The sequence below is a fragment of the Equus asinus genome, chromosome 17 (genome assembly GCF_041296235.1).
Source record: "Equus asinus isolate D_3611 breed Donkey chromosome 17, EquAss-T2T_v2, whole genome shotgun sequence".
NCBI lineage: Eukaryota > Metazoa > Chordata > Mammalia > Perissodactyla > Equidae > Equus > Equus asinus.
In genome coordinates, this window is record NC_091806.1 from 23,809,038 (window position 1) to 23,828,862 (window position 19,825).

Genomic DNA, 19,825 nt, shown 5'->3' on the forward strand with positions numbered 1-19,825 from the left:
TGTCACAGAATGAATCAGAGGTTTAGGGCAAGGCATATCTGGGTTTGACTTTCAGTTCTACCAATTAATAGTTTTGTCATCTACGAGAGTTTACTTATCCCAATTTTTATGATATGGAACCTGAAAAGTATGGAATAAAATAATCTCTAATTCCAAAAATTTAACTCACTATAGATGGATTGTCTAGGACACATATGGTCGACTGCTGAAGTTATTTTTCTTCATCCAACTACAGGGTAAACTTAAATACTCCATGCTATTATGGACACCAGATCATGGAGTGATATCATCTTGTCCTACAACTAAACAGCTATAAATACCTGCATATATGGCAAGTTGGAATCATACAAGTGTGAAGGAATTTCTTCTGGTGGGTTTAACTGAAAATCCTAATTTGCAAATCCCTCTCTTTTTGCTTTTCATGCTTATTTATTTCATCACTCTGGTAGGTAATTGGGGCATGATCATATTGATCTGGCTAAGTGCCCAACTTCGTACTCCAATGTACTTCTTCCTTAGCAACCTCTCTTTTTGTGATATCTGCTACTCTACTGTCTTTGCTCCTAAGATGCTGGCGAATTTCCTATCAAAACACAAGTCCAGCACATTTTCTGGCTGTGTTCTCCAGAGTTTCTTTTTTGCAGTGTATGTGACCACAGAGGACATCGTCCTGTCTATGATGGCTTATGATCGCTATGTAGCAATAGCCAATCCCTTGTTGTATACGGTCATTATGACCCAAAGGCTTTGTATTCAGATGGTCCTTGCATCTTACTTGGGTGGTATCGTTAACTCACTGACACATACAATAGGTTTGCTCAAACTAGACTTCTGTGGTCCTAACATTGTGAATCATTATTTCTGTGACATTCCCCCTCTTCTGAAGCTCTCTTGCTCTGATACCTATAACAATGAAATTTTGCTTTTGATATTCTCTGGGGCTGTTGTAGTGTTCACTTTAACTATCATTATGGTCTCTTATATCCACATCATCATTGCCATCCAGAGAATCCGCTCAGCTGAGGGGAGACGCAAAGCCTTCTCCACTTGTGCCTCCCATCTGACTGCTGTGATCTTGTTGTATGGGTCTGTGACCTTTAGTTACGTCCAGCCAAGCTCTCAATCTTTCCTGGAACAGGAGAAAGTCTCTGCTGTGTTTTACACACTGGTAATCCCCATGCTAAATCCACTGATTTATAGCCTAAGGAATAAAGATGTGAAAGATGCAGCAAAAAGATCAATATGCTGGAAGAAAATCCCCACCTGACTCAGTCTTGTCTATGTCTTTGTTAATCTGACATAAACCTGCAAATAGATAGACTTTTTAAAAAATTATGTCACAGAAACAATCACATGCAAAACTGTAATGAGGATACTCTCAAACAGTTTGAGACACGAGTGTTGAGTTTGACCAGAAGACTAAAAATCACTTTATTTCATCATTAATTTTTTTGTGACTGAATCATTCTCTCAAGAGATGATAAATATTTTTTTTCTAACAAATTCTCACGATAAATGCTTGAAATAGCTCACCTTGGATTTAATGGAATCTGACATTGAGTTAACTCAAAAGAACACTCCCATAATAGACATTTTTCAAACGGATTGTTATCTCAGAGAAAAATTGAAATGTTCCCTTGGTGTGATTTTCCTAGATCATGCCATTATTTTTTTGTTGTGCAAATGCTGCCATTCAAGCAAAATTATGTATCTTAAATTTTATATTAAATTATATATCTTAACAGTGGCTTATAAAAAATGGCTATGGAAAAAATAATTCTAGTCATAGTTTATTCATTCAAGATACTTCTACTGAGTACTTTTGTTGTGCCAGTTGCTCTGTGTGATCCAAACCTAGAGAAATTTAAAGTACAGAGCAAAAGATGTTAGAGGAACACAAAGTGGAGAAATATGGCAAATGGGAAAAACCATTGAAAGATAAGAAAATATATGAACTTTGTTCTAGCATGGAAGTTTTAACAAAAAGCAGTACAAAATTAGACTGGCAAGTTATTTAGGGCCATAAAAATGAAGGCCCTGTAGCGCCACTATAACATGTTTTAAGACTCCTTCAATAAGTTAAACCCTAAATGAAATGCAAATATTACACTTTAAGAAAATTCCCATGATGCCACTGTTATCAGTATATTGGAAAGTAAAAGAACAAGTTGGGAAAAAATTATTCTGAATGTGCAGAGAAAAAAAATTCTCAGAAGGAGGTAAGACATGTTATAGGTGAATAATGTAGGGAAGAGGGCATACTTAAGAGATAGTTCACAAAAATCATCAATAGGACTTGAGAAATGATTAGATGTTTTTTCTTTCAGAAGAAAAGGTTTACATGGTTAGAAAGTTTTGAACCTGTGTCACTACTAAGATGGAATGTTTAAGAGAAATAACAAGAAATGTAAGAATCTGAGCGTCATTAGAATTTCTGAAGGAAGATCTTTCTAGGAAGAAAGCATAGCCAAGAACAAAGTCAAAGAGGTGGGAGATTTCCTGGAGTGTTCAAGAAACAACAAAAAGATCAGAACTGAAACAAAGAGGAAGATGAGCTATAGCAGATGCTGCCAGAGGGGAAAAGAGATCCAGGTCATGTAGGCTATACATAGGGGCTTTGAATCTGAGTGAAGAGAAAGGCACAAAGGAGAATCGGGAAGAAGAGTAGTATGATCCAATTTACAGATTAACAGGCTCAGTCTGGTTACTATATTGACAATAAATAGATCATAGAATGGCAAAATGGAAGACAGAAGTCCAGGCAAAAGACTGCACAAAAATTCAGCTAAAAGCTGATGGTATGTCAGACCAGAGCTATCACAGTGAAATTTGTAAGAAAAAGAACTACAAGATATATTTTGATGCTAGACCTGGCAGGACTGTGAGGGAAAGAGAAGAGTCAAAAATGACTCTAAGATAAGCTAGCAAAAGATAATAACAAATCCAAAAATCTACAGTAAATGTATGTTTTCAAGCACATATATGATACTTACAAAATTGACCATGATTGGAGCAAAGTCCCAACATGCATCAGAGTATGTGTACTAATTATTTAACAGTGGGCAAGACATTTAAAGTTGCTAAACTCAATTTTTTCACTTGTAAAGAGAAAATGATTATACCACTTCAAAGTTTCACAGGTAGATCAGTAGATTGGCTAGGTAGATGATGATAGATAAAGAGACAAATATAGATACACAGCTAAGATATAGAATATATAGAGTTTAATGTGATTTTAGTATCTCTCAAGAGCTGAAATTCTACAAGACTGAAAAAGCATGAAAAGATGTATAATTATTTCAACTTTAAGGATCTCAGATAATTAAATAACATGATTTTTAAAACAAGACTTTTTCAAAAACCAAACATCAAGGACCTTTTGGCATAGACCAAATGTCTTATGGATCAAATGTCTTATGGATGTTTTGGACAGGACCAAATGTTCTGCAAGATATTCTTGAATCTCTTTTGTAAGTTTGAAATATTTCAAAATAAAGTTAGTAAAACATAGGGAAAAGTGCTTATAAAATGACAAGAGCACTTTTACTTCCGGATGGATGGAAAAGCTTATGATGAAAGCTACCCAATCAAATGGTGTGAAGTGCATGTATTTCATGTACCAGAAAAGGAAGAGAGAATGGATAGAACAAATATTTTAAGATAAAGTGACTAAAATTTTCCCAAAACTGATGAATCCTCAACAAACATATTAAGGACGGGCAGAAGATCCCAAAATCCAGAAAAGAAACCCAGATATAAGGACATCGTGGTCAAAGGAAGAGTAAGAATTAGGTAACTATTCTAAGTATAAACTATGGGAAATTGATTGAGATTTTTAAAGTATGAAAGAAAAATTAAGTAAATACCTAATATTCTATCCTCATGGAAAAAAAAGCTTCAAAAAAGGATGAGAAAAATGAAAATATTATCAACAAAGAAAAAATCTGAGAGAAACTTTCAGACTACGTAACAGGAAATAACAAGAGAAGTGTTAGGCAGGAGGAAATTATCCCAATGGAAATATAGAGCATAATAAAAATAAAATTCACAAGTGTAAAAGTGAAAAATATTAAACAATATTGACTGATTAAAGCCACGACAAAAATGATTTCCTAAGGGGATCACAACATGTGTAAAAGTAAAATATAGGATAAAAATAACAAAAATGATGGAAAGGAATAAGAAGTTAAACTTTTGAAAGTTTCTTCCAGTGGTAAATGTGGTAAATTATTGATTTTAAAAGGTTCTGAAAAGGAAAAGATATATTGTAATTCCTCTTGTACCCAAAAAAATAATTAGTCAAAATATGTAGATAAAAGACTCTAACAAATGAGACAAAATTTAATAATGAAATCTTGAATAATTTAGTAGTACAAAAGAGGGAAGAAATAATAAAGTTCAGAGGGAAAATATAATTCTAATAGTGAGATGCCCCGTGTAAAATCAGCCATGACAATTACTACATATAAAAACAAAGATTCATAAACTAAATCAGGGTCTAGCCACCTCACCATTATTGCCATTTTGGGCTGGATAATTTTTTGTTATGGAGGTTGTCCTGTTCATTGCAGGTTGACACTAGATGCAAGTAACATCCCCACTCACCAATTAGGACACCAAAAATGTTTGTATACATTGTCAAATGTCTCCTGGGGGTCAAAATTGCCTAGATTAAGAACTACTGGAGTAGATTAAGAAAAAAAAAAAACAAAGAAAAAACCTCACATACCAAATATATACTGTTTACAAGAGATAGAAGGACACAGACAGATTGAAAATAAAAAGATGTAAACTGTTACACCATGTAAACATATGCTTAAAGGAAGCTGATGTCACTATATTAATATCAGAAAAGTCAAACACTAAGGAAAAATATTATTATTCATAAAAAAAGGATATTTCTTAATGGTAAAATAACAACTTAAATAGGGAGAAAAATAATCCTAAATTTATATTTACCTAAAAATTAGCTTCAAAATACTTATAGGAAAGCTGATGGAAGAGAGACAATAAAATTCACAAATATAGCTGGAGGTTTTAAAATAGCTCTCTGAGTAATTTATGCAACAATTCCATAAAAATAAAATCACAGCATGATCAATTTAATTGACCTGATAGAAATGCATAGAAAATTATGCAACTACAGAATATTCACTCTCTAAAATACACATGGAACACTTAAAAAGTGATTATACATTGAATCATAAAACAAATTTCAATAATTGAAATCATATAGAGTGTATTCTCTGATCACAGTGTAATTTAACTTTAAATGGATGACAAAAAGCCATACAATCAATCATATTGGCAATTAATCAACACATGCATAAATGACCTATGTTTAAAAAAATCAAAATGTAAAGTTTAAAATATTTTTGAAATAAATCAAATTGGAAAAAATAAGTAGAATAAAAAATAAATAGAACATGAAAAATAAAATGGAAATTGTATAACGAGAGAAAATCAACAAAGTCAGTGTATATACACATTGGAATACTACTCAGCCTCAAAAAAAGATGAAATCATTCCATTTGTGACAACATGGATGGACCTTGAGGATATTATGCTAAGCAAAATAAGTCAGATAGAGAAAGACAAATTCTGTATGATTTCACTCATATGTGGAAGATAAACACATAGAGAAAACAGATTGGTGGTTACCATGGAGGAAAAGGGTAAGGGAGGGTGAAAAGCGTAAAGGGTCACATACGTACAGCGACAGATGGAAACTAGACTTTTGGTGGTAAACATGAGACAGTCTATACAAAAGTCAAAATATAATAATGTACACCTGAAATTTATATAATCTTATAAACCAATGTTACCTCAAAAACGAAAAAAAGAGTAACAAAAGTGATGAAACTATAGTGAAACTGACCAGGAAAAATGAGAGTAAACACAAATTTCTAATGCAATGAATGAAAAAGAGAATACAATCAGAAATCCTATAACTACTAAAAAGGTCATAAGATGGGATCTTGAATGAAATAAAAAGTTCTTTCAGAAACAAGACTTACCAAAATAGGTGCAATTAGAATATTTACATAATTCTAAATATATTTAAGAGATTGAATTTATAATAATAAAATCTACCTGAAAGCACACTCTAGGTTTACATGTTGCTCTGGTGATGTAATCCTGACATATAGGCAATAAGGAATAGCATTCTAAGATTCTTTCAGAGAGCAAAAAAAGAAAGAAAAAAATAACTAATTTTATGGGATAATTAAAACACTGATGTCAAAACCTGACAAGGAGAGAGAATTATAGGCTAGTATATCTCATGCCAGAGAAGCCAAAATTCTAGAGAAAATATTTATATATATAACTAGGGACTTATTCTAGTACAAGAAGATAGTTTAATGTTCTAAAGGCAATTTACCTAACAGAAAAAGATAAAACCCATAATTATCATAAGAAAATACTTATTAATTTCAATATCTAATAATGAAAAAAACTCAGCAAAATATTTACAGAATTTAAATAATGACAGCCAACATTATAGTTAATGTTTATGATAAGCTATCTAGTATAACCACACCCATGATTGACAAGTGATATTACAATTTATTTGTTTAGTTAATAATCTAGAATAGGCAACACAATTTAAAGAATGGGATTGTTACCGCTCAAGTGGGCTCATCTGCTTGTCGCAAGACATGCCAATAGTCAGGAAGCAAGGTGGTAGGAGAGAAAGACTTTATTACAGCTTGCTAGCAAGAGGGATGATGGCCGACTCATGTCCAAAAGAACCATATCAGAGAACAAAGACTACAAGCCTGTTATATATGGGACCAGTCTCCAGGTGGGGGAGGTGGCTGGTCTCTGGTGGGCCAGACATCTGGTCCCAGTTCCTGATAGTCCTTTGTTTTACTGGATATGCATCAGAGAATGAAGCAGCTGACCTATACCTGGATCTTTCCGTGGTCATTGATGATGAATATCAGCATAGACTCTCTGCCTGGGGGTGGGGGGTGGGATTGAGGGGGGGGTCATCACATTCCTAAAGAACTCAAAAGAATAAAAGTTATCACCTTTAAGCAGCTGGGAGGGGTCACAAAATCTACAGAGCACATCTGGGCTAGTTAGTCAGAGGTTGTTTAAAGTTACAATATAGTTTGTTTTCTACAATATGGCTTCCCTTATGTCAACCTTGTGTTGAGCCTGTATCAGGAAGGAAATTTGAACACTGATATTACCAAATTTCAAGACTCAACATAAAGCTATGACAAATAAGGCAATGTGATATTAGCTCAAGGATAGACATCAACACATGCAAAAGAATGAGAACTCTAGCACTAGCAGTAGACAGACACATAATTTGTTTCACAGGAGTCACTGATATGCAGAAAAGAAAGAAACTTTTTTTCTTTTTAACTAATGGTGCTAGAGCAATTGAATATCTATACGGAGAAAAAAATGGACCTAACTTGTGTCCCAGGACTTCCACCTAGATATGAGTGTGTATGTCCACAATAATACATGAACAAAATTGCTTTCAGCAGTTTTATTTACAAGATTTATTTTTATAAACTATAAACAAAATACTTAACTATTATTAAAGGAAAAAATAAATAAATTTTGAGATATTCGCAAAACAGAAGACCAAAGAGCCCTTTTAAAAACAGTTTCTGGAGAGTGATGTCAGCACCATGGTGCCCTTGTCTCTACCCTCTAAGTTACAACCAGTCAGACATCTGGTGGCCAGCAAAGGACTCCCTACACAGCACATCAGAACGCCTGAGTGATATGGTCTATCTTTGAGAATGTTCCAACATATGGTCTACCTTTGAGAACAGATTAGTGGTTGCCAGAGGAAAAGGGGGTGTGAGGAGGGTGAAAGGGGTAAAAGGACACATGTATACGGTGACAGATAAAAACCAGACTACTGGTGTTGAAGAAAATTCATTGAAAAAGCTAAAAATAATAATAATGACAAAAAAGTTACTGACATACAACAATGTAGATGAACCTCACTAATGTTATGCTCAATAAAAGAAGGCACATACAAGAAGTCTATACATAAGATTCCATTTGTATAAGCTTTCACAACAGATAAAACTAAGTTATGGTATTATGGTCATGAGGGAGGATTTTGTAGTGGTTGAAATATCTGTACAGTGATTTGTGCCATGGTTATACTTATGTATGTAAACATAAAATTTAAATAATGTGTACACTTAATTTAAAGGCATTTTACAGTGTCTGTGTATGTATTTCTTAAACAAGTTCTCAGAGGAAAAGATGAAAACTTGGAATTACAATCAAGAATGTATGGAAGCAAAGGGAAAGGTAAATTTGAAAGCCGTGGATAATGATAAACAGTGATTAAATTTTGACTGTACAACAATCATAGTATTTTATTGGGAAATTTAAAAGAAAGGAAATATAAATACATGACAACAATAAGGCAAAATACAGGGTGGGTCAATAGACTTAAATATTCTAAAATTCTAGCATTATAAGAAAATTGGGGGTCTGGCCTAGTGGCATAGGGGTTAAGTTTGCACACTTCATTGTAGCAGCCTGGGGTTCACAGGTTGGGGTCCTGGGCGCACACCTAGCACCACTGGTCAAACCACATTGTGGTGGCATCCACAGGAAATAGAGGAAAATTGCCACAGACGTTAGCTCAGCAACAATCTTCCTCAAGCAAAAAAAGAGGAGGATTGGCAACAGATGTTAGCTCAGGGCCAATCTTCCTCAGAAAAAAAAGGAAAAGTGGAAAAAAATTGTATTTTATTTAATATTTCAAAAATGCACAATTTAAAATGACAATCACTGATATACAGTAAATGTGAAAGTTAGCACAATAAAAATATAAATTATGACCATCTTAAAAATTTAATAGGCAAAGCATTTCTTAAATAGAACACAAAAGTGCTGATCATTAAGGAGAAAAATAATCAACTGAAACATATTGACATTTAAAAATTCATTTATAGAGTCAAAAGGCAAGCTACAGAGTCAGCGAAAACGTTTTTTGTACATATATATGAAACCATAACCAAAATGTTTAAAAAAATCTTACAGAACAATAAAACAAAGACAGACAAAAAAATATAGAAAAATAGGCAAAACACTTGAATAGGCACATCACATAATAAATATCAAAATTCTCCTACTGGCACTAAAAATAAAGTAGTAATGTTGCTCATTAGCAATCTGAGAAAAGAAAAATAAATTCACAAAAGATACCATTATAACCTCACCAGAAAGACTACAATAAAGTAATATAAAAAATTATCAGGTGGTGGTAAAGATATGGAGCAACCAGAACCCTCACAAGGCACTGATGGAAATGTTCCTTCTATCATCAGTTTGGAAAAGTGATTGGCAGCACCTAATAAAGCTGCACATACAAAATACAGAGTGCGTACAATATAGTATACATAACATAAAGTTTTCAGCAAAAATTTAGAAGACTTACAAAGAAGTAGAAAAATGCAATTCATATTGAAGAACAAAAACACAGTCAATAGAAACTGTCTCTGAATGATCCAGATGTTGGCTTGAGCAAAAAAAGACTTCAAAGCTGCTATTATAAATAACATGGTGAAATAACTAAAGGAGACATTTATAAAGAATTAAAAGGAAAACTTACGATATTACTCATCAAATAGAGAATCTCAATAAAAAGAAAGCGATTGAGAAAAATATCAAATGGAAATTGTGTAGTTAAAAAGTCCAATAACCGAAGTGAAAAGTTTGCTAGAAAGATCCAAAAACTGATATGAGATGATGGAAGAAAGAAATAGTGAACTTCAAGACAGATCAATAGAAATCATCTCATTTGAAGAAGAGAAAGAAAAAGAATGAAGAAAAGTTAACAAAGCCTCAGAGATTTGCACAACACCATAAAGCATATCAATAGACATACTGTAGAGGTTCCAGAGGAGAAGAGAAATAAGTAAACAGCAAAACAAAAACTGAAATAATAAAGCACAAAACATCCTGCATTAGGTGAAACAATTCTATTCAAAACTTTACCAAAGATTCCTATCAAATAACATATGATGCACAAAAATAAATTCTAGGTATAAGTAAGCCTAAATGTGAGAAATAAAACAATTCATAAATGGGGCAAAAAATAAGTAATAAATGAATGAACAATAACAAAATAAAAGAAACTGAAGGCATTCAAATTGGAGAAGAAGGACAATTCTTGTTATTCTCAGGAGAAATTATTCCGTATGTGAAAAACCTTAACCAATTCTTACAAAATCAGTATGAAAAGTCAACTGTTTCTGTATCTTAATAGCAAGCAATCGAAGAATTAAGAAAAAATCTCAATTAACAATAGGATAAAATGCATAAAATATTTAGGAATAAATTCAACAAGAGAAGTCAAGACTTGATTCTAAGATTTGAAAGCTATAAAACATTGCTGAGAGATATTAGAGAAGATTTTAAACACATGGAGAGAGAAACCACATTAACGAACTGGAAGACTCTGCTCTTATGTAATTATCCATGAGAACTGAGTAGTTATGTCCATACAAATCTTTCATTCTGGTATTTATAGCAGCTTTATTCATTATAGCTAAATATTGCTAACAATCCAAATGTCTGTTAACAGGTGAATGAACAATCAAAGTGTGGTATATCCATGCAATGGAATATTACTCAGCAATAAAAAAGAACAAGCTAGTGATTTATGTAACAATATGGATGTTTCTCAAAACATTATTTTGATTGAAAAAGACAGACGAAAAAGAGCATATACTGTATTATCCTTGTTTTGTGAAACTCTACAAAAGCAAGTCTTCTAATTGGACGTGCACAGTTGATCAACAGTTCCTTGCCGTTGGAGGTAAGAGAGAGTAGTTTCTTTGAAAGAGAACTAGAGATTTTGGGGGCTATAGAAATGTTCTATGTTTTGATTGTGGTAGTAATGGCCCTGGAGTACATATTTGTCAAAACTTGTTAAATTATACACTTAAAATGACCAGCTTATTGTATCATAATTGTTCCTCATTAATATTTCTTAGGAAAAAAGATTGTTATTCTGTAAGATACAACTTTCTTTAATATATTGCATTAATTAATATAACTTCTAAATAATATTTTTTCATGGAAAGACTTCCTTCCTGAAAGAAAAGTTCACATTAACAAATACATGTTAAATTAATTTAAAATAATGCTATTAAAATTTTTATGTGAAATTCAATTGCATCCCTATAGGTATTCTAAGTATCAATACTTTTTTGATTTAATGCCAATTTTTATTTGTAATAAAGTCAGTAGGTCACTTTGGGTATCCATGGAGTATATGTTCATCAGTATGAGGCCACTTTCCAGAAATGCGTGCTTTTAAATATAGTATTGCATATGACTTCAAGGAGTGGTAGACCTACAGAGGATAAAGGACATGATAGAGACTTTCTGATTGTAATTATTGGTTGTTTTTCTTTTCAACTGATTGCCTGCAAATACAGACATTGATGAGGTTTTTTAAGGTACTTTTTTGCCCTTAATATACAATTTCCTAGAAGAGAATACTGGTCCGCAAAACTTAATCTCTTCATATTTCTTACATATATATTTCTTTTTTTTTTTGAGGAAGATTAGCCCTCAGCTAACTGCTGCTAATCTTCCTCTTTTTGCTGAGGAAGACTGGCCCAGAGCTAACATCCGTGCCCATCTTCCTCTACTTTATATGTGGGAGGCCTACCACAGCATGGCGTGCCAAATGGTGCCATGTCCGCACCCGGGATCCGAACCAGTGAACTCCAGGCCGTGGAAGCACGACGTGCCCACTTTACTGCTGCACTACCAGGCCGGCCCCCTATATTTCTTATATAAGTATTTTGTATATGAAGCAGGAATGCATTATATATTTTTTTTTAAAAAAAAGCAGAGAAAGTTTTAGGTATCTAGAATATTCTAGGTCTTCTAAAATAATCATCTTGTAGCCTAACCCAAAATTAGAATATCACCTCATCCTCACTCCTACCACCTGCACCATCAGCTTTTAGTTTAGGGATTTAGGAAATGTGCATTTAGGAAGAAAAAATTTAATTTTTTTTTAGAATAAAGAATAAAGGATAATTCTTGGGGCTGGCCCAGTGGTGTAGTGGTTAAGTTTGCAAGCTACACTTGGGAAGCCCAGGGGTCTCAGGCTCAGATCCTGTGAATGGACCTATGCACCACTAATCAAGTCATGCTAAGATGGTGTCCTACATACAAAACAGAGGAAGATTGTCGTAGGTGTTAGCTCAGTGACAATCTTCCTCAAACAAAAAGAGGAAGATTGGCAACAGATGTTAGCTCAGGGCCAATCTTCCTCACAAAAAAAAAAAAAAAGAAGAAGAAGAAGAAGAAAGGATAATTCTTATTTAGACATATATGTAAGAATATGTTGAAACATTGCTGCCAGAATTCTCATAATTCATTTTAAGGTGAAGGTAAAATTGTCAATCAGGAGACGCTTGCTAGATTGGAGGAATTCAAGATATGGACAGTAGAGGTCATTTCAAGTAAACCATTGAAGAAGTGGTACTTTGTTTTCTTTGATGACATTCTCATAGTCCAAGGAAGTCAAGGAATAGAATTGTTTTTACTTAGGTCTTGCTCTATTACCTTCAAGTCTACTGAGGTTTGGGTTTTATTGTGGCTTTTGTGTGGGTGTTTTTTTTCTTTTTGACAACTAAGCCCAAACAATATGTTCTGAAAAGCTTTCTTTGCTGAAGTCCCAAGCAGGCATCACTGTCAATTTTATTGCATTTGTTTTCGAAATTATATATTCTGGGTTTTTTTCTCTATACTTGCCCCACATTTCCTTCCATTCATTGTAACATTCAGGAAATTTAATGCCTTAAGGACTCATTAAGTTCTTGAGAGTTTCTGAAATCCCTCAGGAAATACAGAGGAAATTTTAATAACATATCTGTTATATCCTTTTGATCAGAAGGTTAGCTCCAGGGACTCTATTCGCATTAGAACTAAGGTAAATACCTCACTGAGATTTTGATCTAAACTCATCTTCTGACATGATTACTTTTTGATCGTCTTGCTCTTGCTTTCACATCATGGAGACTGTGCCTTTGGTTCTCTTATAGTAAAACAGAAGTTTGAACTTCAATTCTGTTACCTGCAACTACTATCACTTACCTAATTTACTATTGTAAATGGCAGACAAATTTAATTTTTTCCATTTGTTTTTGTTTTAGTTTTAGGAGGAATATAGAGAAATAACTCATGGAAGTGGGTGATCATGAGTTTCCTAAATGAGCTAAGGTGTTGAATATTTTTTCTTCCACTGGTAAGTGAAATTCACTTATTCAAATATCCCGTTTACATACATCCTGTAAATCAGTTAAAAATACAAAAAATGGGAAGAAAAAAATCATGTTCAGATTTTAATCTGATAAACACTTCCAATTACAGGAGTAGGAGGAATTTATAATGTGCCATTTACCCTCATCCCTTATTCTACACTTCAATCTCTTTTTCTACATTAACATCCAAATTGTCATCCAACTTCTACTGAAACAATGAAAAGTCAATGTTTTAATTCAATTGGAATATTCTTTCCTAAAGGATGAATTGTAATCTTCCATAACATCAATTTCCCACAAGGATTGCTCACCTGTCACTGTAGATATTCTAAATCTAACATAGTTATCTTATTATTTCAATAATCTTGCAGTGTTTTTCCTTTCTCAGTTTTACCTAGTGTACTCGCGAAAGAGTGTCTCCCAAGTGAAAGGATGATGAAGCCACTAAAATCGTCATCCTTTATTCTGTAAAGATAAAGTTATAGTATGAGAACTCAAAATATTTATTTTTATCTTTTATGTAAATGTGAAGATAAATATTTAGACAAATTGTAGGAATAATCAGCAAGTGTGCATTGATTAAGTGGAGAAGACGTTGAATATTCTAAGAAACATGTTTCAACTTCAAATAAAAACCCATAACATTGTGAAGAAGTATACGTATTTTTATAGGTTTGCTTAATTTTATAGATTTGCTTTGCTTTTTCTCAGAAAAAGTATAAAGACTGTTTTCTGAGTCTCTTGAGTAAGGTATTTCTACTGTGTATCAAAGGACAATTATAAATTGCTGTTCACCATGTTTCTTATTCCAGCTCAGAGGCCCTCTCCCCTCATTCCCAGGGGACACTTTTCTCAGAAGTGAAAGCCTCTGGCTAATTTCTAAGGATGACTACAGACATTTTGCATGTTAGGACCTTGCCTTTCATCATATCCAAGTTAAAAAAATGTGGAGAATGAACTAAGCGTAAAAGCATAAATGGAATATCTCAGGCTTAAATGCCACAGTACAGTTTATTCTTATATCTTGATATATTTAACATTAGATATTATTATTAAATCCAAAGTGAGAAATTTAAAAGAGGATTCCAAAGGTACCACAGGTTAAATTTTCAAGTTAGTTATTATGCTTTATAAACTGGACTTTTCTTTACAGATTTTAGAATGAAATTCATTTAATGTTTTTTCTTTACACTAAGACCAGCATTTTGAATGCATCCTGAGGCTAAGACCTTAGTATTTTTGTTTTTCATGCATGGAATTTCATTATGGAACAGGTAAGTAAACAGTGTTTGCAGAGACTAGACACTTTCCTAGTTAAAATTTTCTATTTTACAGATAAAACAACCAGATCAGAGAAGTAAATAACTCAAGTTGCACAGCTAGTTAGAGATTCCAAATAGACTTGATAGTGTAGCATGATTATTCTCAATTTATTCCAATCTCATCGTTAACTGGCACCAAGAAAAACAAACACATGGGTGATGGTAATTTTATGTTGATTACTGAATTTATCCTTTTGGGACTGAAGGATAAAATGAAAGTCGTCTTTTTCATGCTGTTCCTGCTGATCTATACCATTTCCTTGGTGGGGAATCTAGGAACCCTTTTTTTCACCCAAATCAGTCCCAAACTCCAAACACCCATCTATCATTTTCTTAGCTGTCTATTTGTTAATGCTTGTTATTCTTCAGTCTTTGTACCCAAAATGCTGCTGAACATTTTTGCTGAACAGGAGATAATCTCATTTTCTGTATGCATTGTGAAATATTTTTTATTCACTTCACTCCTTACCACTGAGGGCTTCTTGTTGGCAGCAATGGCTTGTGACCACTATATGGCCACTGCGGACCCTTTAGTTTATACAGTGTCTATGACTAAAATAGTCTGTGTTGTCTGGTCACTGGATCATGTGTAGGAGGTTTAATGAACTTTTTGGAACACAGAAATTTTTTGGTAAAATTGTCTTTCTGTGGGCCAATGTCATCAGTCACTTCTTCTGTGACCTTCTCTCGTTGTTGAAGCTGTCATGTTCTGACACCTCCACGAATTAATTGTTGCTTTTAATCTTCAGTAGCATTATTGCGTCGATCACTTTCTTGACTGTGATGATCTCTTATGTCTTCATCTTTGCTACTATCCCGAGGATCTGCTCAGCAGCAGGTAGACACAAAGCCTTCTTCACATGTGCTTCACAACCAATGGCTGTGACTTTATTCTATGGTTCTGTAAGCTTTAGTTACATTCAACCAAGATCCCAATATTCCTTACAACAAGAAAAGGTGGTATCTGTGCTTTATACCCTGCTGATTCCTATGTGAAACCCATTAATTTATAGCCTAAGGAATAAGGAAGTGAAGGATGCTGTGAAAATAGCTTGTAGAAACTAACTATAGTCCTTGTTAATTTCACACCGTATGTGCCCTGAAACAGTATACAAACAAGTGCTTTGAATAATGATGTCTATATGAATTTATTAAATCTTTGAGCCTAAAGGAATCTTAGAGTTTATTTAACTGGAACCCTCTGTTTTACAGTGGAAGAGAAAGGTCTAGAAGAATACAATGTCATAGTACATATGGCTAGTTATTTTGTAAACTAAACTAAAAACCATGCTAACATCTAGGTTGGTTACCTCTAGAAAATTGTTGACATTTTCATTTCTATATATGGGTAGAAATGAATATATACATCTAGATACATAGACACACAAACACACGCACAGATAGCTACAAGCATAAAATTCATAAATAATAAAATATCTCCTAACTTGGTCTCTCCATTGAGCATAAAAATAGTTAAATATGTTTAAGGCAAAAAGTATTGATATTTGAATTATCCACTAAAATTGACAGATGCATGTTTCTGAAATTAACCTGGATTATTTATAATCAGATAGTCTTCAAAATAACTGTAAATACTCAAAAATAGTCCTAAAGAGAACTCAGTTCTAGATTATCTTTCCACACACAGTGGTTATTCTAAGCCATTTCCTTATTCCTGGACTCAATTTCCATTACTACACATGAAATTGAAAGGATGGAATGCCACAATTTTATTACCACTTCACATGGACGTGCCATTAATACTCAGGGAAAAGTTACCCTGAAGAATTTTACTTCATGTTTAGAAAGGATGCCTCCAAGACAATTAGGGAATCATTAATAATCAGACTCATTTCCCTCTTTCCTTTAAGAATCTTTCAACATCTTCTTTAGACATTAAATAAAAAATTCCGTGAAGGTATTCTAGGTAGAAGAAAACCTATGCAATGTAATCTAGGTGGGAAAACATGTGAAGCCAATTATTTTCCCTTTGGTTCAAATTCTGTGTACAGATGCATAATAATTGAATCAGGCCCGTGAATACTGATTGTTTCTTTGTGATCTCTTTTCCGTAAATTACTATAAACTGTCCTAGCTGGAAAATAAAATCAATATTCTAGAGAATATCTTCATTTACAAATAAAATTATATTAAATTTTGGAGTTTGTTTTAAATATGGGGATAACTAGAGGAAATTAGGCTAAGCAGCATAATAAGAAAGCAGAAGACTCCATAAGTATTAATTCATGGTTTTACATAGCAGGCTGGACTAAACTTTTATTTTTCCCTCTCAGTGACGCCGAAATGATGTAAATGAATGGCTCGAATATCTGTGAAGAGAGGAAATTGGAATGTGAAAAAAGTGAAAGTGGCAAGTCGAAATGCTTATTATATTAGAAATGCATACAAAGAAATTCATATGAAAGCTTACTTTTCAAAATGAAAGAATAATAACAACCCCACTACCAGCAACACCAAGAACAGCATATAAAATTTGTATGGCCTTTCATGATTTTCCAAGATCATTTAATGTATTATTTGAAGGCTACCGACATGCGACATTTATATGTTAGGCATTCATGTGTGAAAGCTTTCATTTTCAGAATAAAATTAAAAATAAAATAAAGGTAATAAGTAAACTTAGTTTTATATAGTCCTTTACCATTTTTAAGAGCATTCAATATCTTATATCTTAGAGTATGAAACACAAAGCATGATATACAGGCAAGATAATTGAAACTCGAGAATAATGAATTGAACTATTTAGAATTTTTTACCAATTCTGTTACAAAATACACCCCTAGGAAAAGGGGTTGGCGTCTCAGGATTCAGATAAAATAGCACAGTTTACTAAATGTGTATGTGCCAGAGAGGATCATTTTATGGAAAAAAGTGACTTTTGTTTTTTTCTAGTACTGACCTTCAACTCATCCTAACAAATAGCTACTATATTATACTATAAACTGGAACTAGATATTTAAATGAGAAAAAAAAATCCCTCCCCTAAAATTCTGAGGCAAATAAAAGGTCTGTGGCAGATTTCTAAGATGTAGATTGGAAAATAAATAGTATACCACATATATGGCATATATACATATATATATATATATTCTGAAAATAAATGAAACTGAGTTAAACTGATTACAAAAGTCCTTAAATGGTAGATATAATTTGTCAAAAGGAAATAAATGAGGACTTTATCAATGAAAAATCTAATGCTGTCCCATCAATTGCTATGTAAAATATTAGGAAAACAATTTTGAGAATGGGCGCTTGTAGCTCCAGTCCTTTCATCTCATGCATAAAATTGGTTACTGTAGAACATCAACACTTGCAGAAATCAGGACTCAGCAGATGTTTATCTCACAGAACTTTCCCCTTAGCCTTCAGAGAATATCAAATATGTGTTAATTTTTTATTTCATAGGTGTAAACTTGCAGTATGCAAATTGGAAATTGAGCTAACTCATCGGGAACATAAGCTGCTGGCATTCTCTAGACTGGTCATGACTACATTTGCATCACAGTCATGTTTGATACTTTATTAAGAGACCCAAGAGCCAATGCAATCAATTTATGCTCCTAAGATTTGAGATTTGGCCTTGTGCTTTGAGCACATAGTGATTGCATTGACCCAACTTTGATGACAATCAAAATAAGTTGTGCTTGGTCAAATGTGGCCTGTGGACAAATTCACAGTCACAGAATCGTGGACAACTAAGCATGATATAGCCATCCCATCTAAACCCTAATCTAATTGACAATACTCTATAAAACTGCTGTGACTAATGGTGCTTTATCTTCCCTTACAAAACCAGCATTTATTAAATTTTACCAATGAGAATAATGACTTTTCTTTCCAATTTAAGCAAGACATATTTCTCTCCTTAGAGCTTATATGAATTCGTCTTATATATGTCTTATGAAGTCTTAGAATTAATTTATTGTCTCTTTTCATTCTTAGTCTCATCGGATGTTCTGTTTTGCTAGAATACCCTCCTGAGTCTAACATTATTCACACTGGATATTCCTATCTCTTCCAATATTCTTTGTGCAATATGGTTTCAAATTCCATCATTATTTTGTTCACTCCTTAGTTTTTCAATATTGAAAGGCTGCACGGAATAAACAGTAAAAGGAATACTGATTTTTACATCAGACACCCATTGTATTAAAATTATTGTTCTACCACTTCCTAAAGTGCAAACTTGGACAATTTCTTTAATTATTCTGGGCCACCTATAATGTGAAGTACATGAATCAGAATATTTAATGAAATAAAATCATACAATGATTACAGATAATTGTGAAATACCTGGAACATATTAGGCATTTAATAAATAGAAATTATTCCAAATATGATCCTACTAAGTGTTTAGTTGACAAAGAAACACTCTTGCTAATAAAAATAATTTTAATGTTCTCTGTGTGTTAGTCTATTTTCATTACTGCTTCGTTTTAAAATCACTGCCAATTTTCACGACTTCATTTTAGTGCAGTTGTGTTTGTTGGTTTGTGTGCATTTTGATGCAGGGTCGGTGAGCCGAGGAGTTGAAAGAAAGATTTCTTGGACTCTCAAGATCTGGCAGTAGTGCTCTTTTTTTTAGAGAATAGTGTGGAATAGCATGGGGACAGGGCCCATGGTCAGTCACAGCTTCTGCTGGTGCCGCTTCTGCTACCCCTGCTGGCATAGGGACAGGACCCATGGGCAGGCAGAGCTGGTGTGTGAGGGCAGGATCCAAGGGCAGTCAGAGCTCCTGCTGCTGCCCCGAGTTAGGGTTAGGGCTAAATTTTTATAAGGCATGGGTATGTGAGTCATTTCTTTACAAGATAAAGGAAAGAAGATGAAAAAAAAGTTAAAATGGTACCAGTGCAGGTGGGGTCTGGTCATTGGGTGATCCCATGACTTTTAGACAAGAATCAAATCGGATTAAGTAAAGGTTAGAAAGGTTAGAAGCCACCACCCTAAATCAGTTACACGAGATTGCCAGACAGCAACCAACTTAAATTCTTGCCTCTGGCATTAAGAGTTTCTAGAGATAAGGCCATCCCCCTTCTTCCTGGCACAGAGAGGGAGGCATCTTTACAGATAGAGGTTTCCCTTAGAAATGTAAATCTTTCCCAACAAAGGGACAAGCAAGCAAATTCCACTCCTTGGAGCCTGCTTCTCATCTGTAGTTTTAAAAGTAACCAGCCTAAAAGTCCTCATCATAAACCGTTTTAA

General features: G+C 33.6%; 1 protein-coding gene and 1 pseudogene across 1 annotated transcript; both read left to right on the top strand.

Moving 5' to 3' along the window:
* The first annotated feature begins 328 nt into the window (after nucleotides 1-328).
* LOC106822815 (olfactory receptor 5J3-like) lies at nucleotides 329-1,267 on the top strand. The gene has a single exon (XM_014828185.3). The coding sequence runs from the start codon at nucleotides 329-331 to the stop codon at nucleotides 1,265-1,267; it is 939 nt and encodes a 312-aa protein (XP_014683671.1).
* A 12,600-nt stretch (nucleotides 1,268-13,867) lies between these two features.
* LOC123277978 (olfactory receptor 5J3-like) lies at nucleotides 13,868-19,249 on the top strand (annotated as a pseudogene).
* Nucleotides 19,250-19,825: the final 576 nt, after the last annotated feature.

Excerpts from the sequence above, each read along its gene's own strand:
- LOC106822815 (XM_014828185.3), top strand. The coding sequence starts at position 329 with ATGGCAAGTTGGAATCATACAAGTGTGAAGGAATTTCTTCTGGTGGGT.